This window comes from Oncorhynchus masou, chromosome 9 (assembly GCF_036934945.1).
Source record: "Oncorhynchus masou masou isolate Uvic2021 chromosome 9, UVic_Omas_1.1, whole genome shotgun sequence".
Lineage (NCBI taxonomy): Eukaryota > Metazoa > Chordata > Actinopteri > Salmoniformes > Salmonidae > Oncorhynchus > Oncorhynchus masou.
The window spans coordinates 84,272,328-84,279,827 of NC_088220.1; the positions used below are offsets into that span (position 1 = coordinate 84,272,328).

General features: G+C 56.7%; 2 protein-coding genes across 2 annotated transcripts in view; one reads left to right on the forward strand and one right to left on the reverse strand.

Moving 5' to 3' along the window:
- LOC135546694 (ventricular zone-expressed PH domain-containing protein-like) overlaps nucleotides 1–7,500 on the reverse strand; it is an 80,078-nt gene that overhangs the window by 51,306 nt on the left and 21,272 nt on the right. The window lies entirely within an intron of this gene.
- LOC135545339 (sodium/potassium/calcium exchanger 1-like) lies at nucleotides 1,186–2,367 on the forward strand (the record flags this gene model as incomplete). Its single annotated transcript, XM_064972955.1, is given in 2 exon segments — nucleotides 1,186–1,821; nucleotides 1,882–2,367. Coding segments are annotated over 2 exon segments (1,122 nt in total), but the record flags the coding sequence as incomplete, so codon positions are not given.

The window sequence follows — 7,500 nt, forward strand, 5'->3', positions numbered from 1 at the left end:
GAGGGACAGGGAGAGGGAGAGGTAGAGGGAGACGGACAGGGACAGGGACAGGGAGAGGGACAGGTAGAGGTAGAGGGACAGGGAGAGGTAGAGGTAGAGGGACAGGGAGAGGTAGAGGGACAGGGAGAGGGAGAGGGAGAGGGAGAGGGAGAGGTAGAGGGAGAGGTAAAGGGAGAGGGACAGGGAGAGGGAGAGGGACAGGGAGAGGGACAGGGACAGGGAGAGGGAGAGGTAGAGGGAGAGGTAGAGGGAGAGGTAGAGGTAGAGGTAGAGGGAGAGGGAGAGGTAGAGGGAGAGGGAGAGGTAGAGGTAGAGGTAGAGGTAGAGGGAGAGGGAGAGGTAGAGGGAGAGGGACAGGGAGAGGGAGAGGTAGAGGGAGAGGTAGAGGGAGAGGGAGAGGTAGAGGGAGAGGTAGAGGGAGAGGTACAGGGACAGGGAGAGGTAGAGGTACAGGGACAGGGAGAGGTAGAGGGAGAGGTAGAGGGAGAGGGAGAGGGACAAGGAGAGGGAGAGGTAGAGGGAGAGGTAGAGGGAGAGGTAGAGGGACAGGTAGAGGGAGAGGTAGAGGGAGAGGGACAGGGAGAGGTAGAGGGACAGGGAGAGGGAGAGGTAGAGGGAGAGGTAGAGGGACAGGGAGAGGTAGAGGGAGAGGTAGAGGGAGAGGTAGAGGGAGAGGTAGAGGGAGAGGGAGAGGTAGAGGGAGAGGGACAGGGAGAGGTAGAGGAAGAGGTAGAGGGAGAGGGACAGGGACAGGGAGAGGGAGAGAGGGAGAGGGAGAGGGAGAGGGAGAGGGAGAGGGAGAGGGAGAGGGAGAGGGAGAGGGAGAGGGAGAGAGAGAGAGAGGTAGAGGGAGAGGTAGAGGGAGAGGTAGAGGGAGAGGTAGAGGTAGAGGGAGAGGTAGAGGGACAGGTAGAGGGAGAGGGAGAGGTAGAGGGAGAGGTAGAGGGAGAGGTAGAGGGACAGGGAGAGGGAGAGGTAGAGGGAGAGGTAGAGGGAGAGGGACAGGGAGAGGTAGAGGGAGAGGTAGAGGGAGAGGTACAGGGAGAGGGAGAGGGAGATGTAGAGGGAGAGGGAGAGGGACAGGGAGAGGTAGAGGGAGAGGTAGAGGGAGAGGGACAGGGACAGGGACAGGGAGAGGGAGAGGTAGAGGGACAGGGACAGGGAGAGGGAGAGGGACAGGGAGAGGGAGAGGGAGAGGAAGAGGGAGAGGGACAGGGAGAGGGACAGGGAGAGGGACAAGGAGAGGGAGAGGGACAGGGAGAGGGACAGGGAGAGGTAGAGGGACAGGGACAGGGAGAGGTAGAGGGACAGGTAGAGGGAGAGGGACAGGGAGAGGTAGAGGGACATGGAGAGGTAGAGGGAGAGGTAGAGGGACAGGGAGAGGGACAGGGACAGGGAGAGGAACAGGGACAGGGAGATGGAGAGGGAGATGGAGAGGGACAGGAAGAGGGATAGGGAGAGGTAGAAGGAGAGGGAGAGGTAGAGGGACAGGGAGAGGGACAGGGAGAGGGACAGGGACAGGGACAGGTAGAGGGAGAGGGAGAGGGACAGGGAGAGGGAGAGGTAGAGGGACAGGGAGAGGTAGAGGTAGAGGGAGAGGTAGAGGGAGAGGTAGAGGGAGAGGTAGAGGGACAGGGAGAGGGACAGGGAGAGGGAGAGGGACAGGGAGAGGTAGAGGGAGAGGTAGAGGGAGAGGGAGAGGTAGAGGGAGAGGTAGAGGGAGAGGGACAGGGAGAGGGACAGGGAGAGGGACAGGGACAGGGAGAGGGACAGGGACAGGGAGAGGGAGAGGGACAGGGAGAGGTAGAGGGAGAGGGAGAGGTAGAGCGAGAGGTAGAGGGACAGGGAGAGGGACAGGGAGAGGTTGAGGGACAGGGACAGGGAGAGGTAGAGGGACAGGGAGAGGGACAGGGAGAGGTAGAGGGAGAGGGACAGGGAGAGGGACAGGGAGAGGTAGAGGGAGAGGGACAGGGAGAGGTAGAGGGACAGGGAGAGGGAGAGGGACAGGGACAGGGAGAGGGAGAGGTAGAGGGAGAGGGAGAGGGAGACTTAGAGGGAGAGGTAGAGGGACAGGGAGAGGGACAGGGACAGGGAGAGGGACAGGGACAGGGACAGGGAGAGGGACAGGGACAGGGAGAGGGAGAGGTAGAGGGAGAGGGGCAGGGAGAGGGAGAGGGAGAGGGACAGGGAGAGGGACAGGGAGAGGGACAGGGAGAGGGAGAGGGACAGGGAGAGGGAGAGGTAGAGGGACAGGGAGAGGTAGAGGTAGAGGGAGAGGTAGAGGGACAGGGAGAGGTAGAGGGAGAGGGGCAGGGAGAGGGAGAGGGACAGGGAGAGGGACAGGGAGAGGGACAGGGAGAGGGAGAGGGAGAGGTAGAGGGAGAGGGACAGGGAGAGGTAGAGGGAGAGGTAGAGGCAGAGATAGAGGAAGAGGGAGAGGTAGAGATGGGGTGAGAAGGAGAGGGAGGGAGGGAGAGGTAGAGGGAGGGGTAGATGGAGGGGGATAAGAGGAGATAAGAAAGGATAAAATAGTAGGTACAGAGGGGACAAAAAGTACTCTATTTTAGAGGTGATATCAACACATCACATAAATAACCTTCCAATAACCTACTCTTCCAGGTGGAAATGATTGTGGCCTCTCGTTCTGTCTCTTATTTTTCTCTCTCCCTCTTTCCTCTCTGTTACGGTTTAGAGTGATGCCCTCTCCTGGAGCCGGTTGCATTACGATCCTGCGTGTCTATTCCATGGAAAACACTAGCGAGAAATAAAGAATTCCCCTGATCGTGTTGATGCTTCGCTCTGACAAGAACTACCCCCAGCAGATGGTCTGAACACACACAGACAGACACACAGAGCCAAGTCTCTGTGTTGCGCTCCAATGCAGCAGAATGGCAATTATGCTCCTTGAAGTGGTCGGAAGAGTAATAATGAGGAGAGAAGCTATGCTGGGCACCAGAGTCGAACTCAGCCGGGCTGTGTCATACACTGGTAGCACTCCATTAAACACACACACACACACACACACACACACACACACACACACACACACACACACACACACACACACACACACACACACACACACACACACACACACACACACACACACACAACCGAGCCAGGCTGTGTGGTAAAATAATGGTCGGTCTCCGTTTCAAACACATTACAGGTGAGAGAGGCGGGGGTAATGACATTTACAACTTGCTCTGACGGAGACAACAGGTCTCCTATGTCAACTCTTACCCTCTCGTAATCTCTTACCCTCGGCCTCCTCCCTCCCTCAGTCTCTCTAACCAATCTCATCATTTCCTTCCCCCTCTCCCTCTCTGTCTCCTGTACCCTCTCACTCTCTGTCTCCTGCACCCTCTCCCTCTCTGTCTCCTGCACCCTCTCCCTCTTTGTCTCCTGTACCCTCTCCCTCTCTGTCTCCTGTACCCTCTCACTCTCTGTCTCCTGCACCCTCTCCCTCTCTGTCTCCTGCACCCTCTCCCTCTTTGTCTCCCTCTCCCTCTCCCTCTCTGTCTCCTGTACCCTCTCCCTCTCTGTCTCCTGCACCCTCTCCCTCTCTGTCTCCTGCACCCTCTCCCTCTTTGTCTCCTGTACCCTCTCCCTCTCTGTCTCCTGTACCCTCTCCCTCTCTGTCTCCTGTACCCTCTCCCTCTCTGTCTCCTGCCCCCTCTCCCTCTTTGTCTCCTGTAACCTCTCCCTCTCTGTCTCCTGTACCCTCTCCCTCTCCCTCTCTGTCTCCTGTACCCTCTCCCTCTCTGTCTCCTGTACCCTCTCCCTCTCTGTCTCCTGTACCCTCTCCCTCTCTGTCTCCTGCCCCCTCTCCCTCTCTGTCTCCTGTACCCTCTCCCTCTCTGTCTCCTGTACCCTCTCCCTCTCCCTCTCTGTCTCCTGTACCCTCTCCCTCTTTGTCTCCTCCCCCCACTCCCTCTCCCTCTCTGTCTCCTGCCCCCTCTCCCTCTCTGTCTCCTGCCCCCTCTCCCTCTCTATCTCCTGTACCCTCTCCCTCTCTGTCTCCTCTCCCTCTCCCTCTCCTTTACCCTCTCCCTCTCTGTCTCCTGTACTCTCTCCCTCTCTGTCTCCTGTACCCTTTCCCTCTCTGTCTCCTGTACCCTCTCCCTCTATGTCTCCTGTACACTCACCCACTCTTTCTCCTGTACCCCCTCCCTCCCCTCCTGTCTCCTGTACCCTCTCCCTCTCTGTCTCCTGTACCCTCTCCCTCTCTGTCTCCTGTAACCTCTCCCTCTCTGTCTCCTGCCCCCTCTCCCTCTCTGTCTCCTGTACCCTCTCCCTCTCTGTCTCCTGTACCCTCTCCCTCTCTGTCTCCTGTACCCTCTCCCTCTCTGTCTCCTGCCCCCTCTCCCTCTCTGTCTCCTGTACCCTCTCCCTCTCTGTCTCCTGTAACCTCTCCCTCTCTGTCTCCTGTACCCTCTCCCTCTCTGTCTCCTGTACCCTCTCCCTCTCTGTCTCCTGTACCCTTTCCCTCTCTGTCTCCTGTACCCTCTCCCTCTCCCTCTATGTCTCCTGTACACTCACCCACTCTGTCTCCTGTACCCTCTCCCTCTCCCTCTCTGTCTCCTCTCCCTCTCTGTCTCCTGTACCTTCTCCCTCTCTGTCTCCTGTACCCTCTCCCTCTCTGTCTCCTGTACCCTCTCCCTCTCTGTCTCCTGTACCCTCTCCCTCTCTGTCTCCTGTACCCTCTCTGTCTCCTGGACCCTCTCCCTCTCTGTCTCCTGTACCCTCTCCCTCTCTGTCTCCTGTACCCTCTCCCTCTCCCTCTCTGTCTCCTCTCCCTCTCCCTCTCTGTCTCCTGTAACCTCTCCCACTCTGTCTCCTGTACCCCCTCCCTCCCCTCCTGTCTCCTGTACCCTCTCTGTCTCCTGTAACCTCTCCCTCTCTGTCTCCTGTAACCTCTCCCTCTCTGTCTCCTGTACCCTCTCCCTCTCTGTCTCCTGTAACCTCTCCCTCTCTGTCTCCTGTACCCTCTCCCTCTCTGTCTCCTGTACCCTCTCCCTCTCTGTCTCCTGTAACCTCTCCCTCTCTGTCTCCTGTACCCTCTCCCTCTCTGTCTCCTGTACCCTCTCCCTCTCTGTCTCCTGTACCCTCTCCCTCTCTGTCTCCTGTAACCTCTCCCTCTCTGTCTCCTGTAACCTCTCCCTCTCTGTCTCCTGTACCCTCTCCCTCTCTGTCTCCTGTAACCTCTCCCTCTCTGTCTCCTGTACCCTCTCCCTCTCTGTCTCCTGTACCCTCTCCCTCTCTGTCTCCTGTACACTCACCCACTCTGTCTCCTGTACCCTCTCCCTCTCTGTCTCCTGTAACCTCTCCCTCTCTGTCTCCTGTACCCTCTCCCTCTCTGTCTCCTGTACCCTCTCCCTCTCTGTCTCCTGTACCCCCTCCCTCTCTGTCTCCTGTAACCTCTCCCTCTCTGTCTCCTGTACCCTCTCCCTCTCTGTCTCCTGTACCCTCTCCCTCTCTGTCTCCTGTAACCTCTCCCTCTCTGTCTCCTGTACCCTCTCCCTCTCTGTCTCCTGTACCCTCTCCCTCTCTGTCTCCTGTACACTCACCCACTCTGTCTCCTGTACCCTCTCCCTCTCTGTCTCCTGTAACCTCTCCCTCTCTGTCTCCTGTACCCTCTCCCTCTCTGTCTCCTGTACCCTCTCCCTCTCTGTCTCCTGTACCCCCTCCCTCTCTGTCTCCTGTACCCCCTCCCTCTCTGTCTCCTGCCCCCTCTCCCTCTCTGTCTCCTGCCCCCTCTCCCTCTCTGTCTCCTGTAACCTCTCCCTCTCTGTCTCCTGTACCCTCTCCCTCTCTGTCTCCTGTACCCTCTCCCTCTCTGTCTCCTGTAACCTCTCCCTCTCTGTCTCCTGTACCCTCTCCCTCTCTGTCTCCTGTACCCTCTCCCTCTCTGTCTCCTGTACCCTCTCCCTCTCTGTCTCCTGTACCCTCTCCCTCTCTGTCTCCTGTACCCTCTCCCTCTCTGTCTCCTGTAACCTCTCCCTCTCTGTCTCCTGTAACCTCTCCCTCTCTGTCTCCTGTACCCTCTCTGTCTCCTGGACCCTCTCCCTCTCTGTCTCCTGCCCCCTCTCCCTCTCCCTCTCTGTCTCCTGTAACCTCTCCCTCTCTGTCTCCTGTACCCTCTCCCTCTCTGTCTCCTGTACACTCACCCACTCTGTCTCCTGTACCCTCTCCCTCTCTGTCTCCTGTAACCTCTCCCTCTCTGTCTCCTGTACCCTCTCCCTCTCTGTCTCCTGTACCCCCTCCCTCTCTGTCTCCTGTACCCCCTCCCTCTCTGTCTCCTGCCCCCTCTCCCTCTCTGTCACCTGTACCCTCTCCCTCTCTGTCTCCTGTACCCTCTCCTCCTCTGTCACCTGTACCTTCTCCCCCTCTGTCTCCTGTACCCTCTCCCCCTCTGCCTCCCGCCCCTGTCCCCTCTCCCTCTCTGTCTCCTGTCCCCTCTCCCTCTCTGTCTCCTGTACCCCCTCCCTCTCTGTCTCCTGCCCCCTCTCCCCCTCTGTCTCCTGCCCCCACTCCCCCTCTGTCTCCTGCCCCCACTCCCCCTTGGTCTTCTGCCCCCTCTCTCCCTCTGTCTCCTATTCCCTCTCTATTCCCTCTCTCAAAATTTTCAGGTAGCCTTCCACAAGCATCCCACAATAAGCTGGGTGAATTATGGCCCATTCCTCCTGACAGAGCTGGTGTAACTGAGTCAGGTTTGTAGTCCTCCTTGCTCGCACACGAATTTTCAGTTCTGCCAACAACATTTTCTATAGGATTGAGGTCAGGGCTTTGTGATGGCCATTCCAATACCTTGACTTTGTTGTCCTTAAGCCATTTTGCCAAAACTTTGGAAGTATGTTTGGGGTCATTGTCCATTTGGAAGACCCATTTGCATCCAAGATCCAAGATGTCTTGAGAAGTTGCTTCAATATATTCACATAATTGTCCTCCCTCATGATGCCATCTATTTTGCGTAGTGCACCAGTCCCTCCTGCAGCAAAGCACCTCCACAACATGATGCTGCCACCCCCATGCTTCACGTTGGGATGGTGTTCTTCGGCTTGCAAGCCTCCCCCTTGTTCCTCCAAACATAACGATGGTCATTATGGCCCAAACAGTTCTATTTTTGTTTCATCAGACCAGATGACCAGATGGCATTTCTTTGTCCCTATGTGCAGATGCAAACCGTAGTCTGTCTTTTTTATGTTGGTTTTATAGCAGTGGCTTCTTCCTTGCGGAGCGGTCTTTCCGGTTATGTCGATATAGGACTCATTTTACTGTGGATATGGATACTTTTGTACCTGTTTCCTCCAGCATCTTCACCAAGGCCTTTGCTGTTGTTCTGGGGTTTAGTTGCACTTTTCACACCAAAGTATGTGAAGGGTTAATTAACACCTTTAGCTAGCTCTCTCTAATTTATCTCTAAATTATTTATTTTTTTAAACAATCCTTTATCTGATCTTCCCTGTTTTTGTTTTCCTCCACTTTATGGTTTGTTTT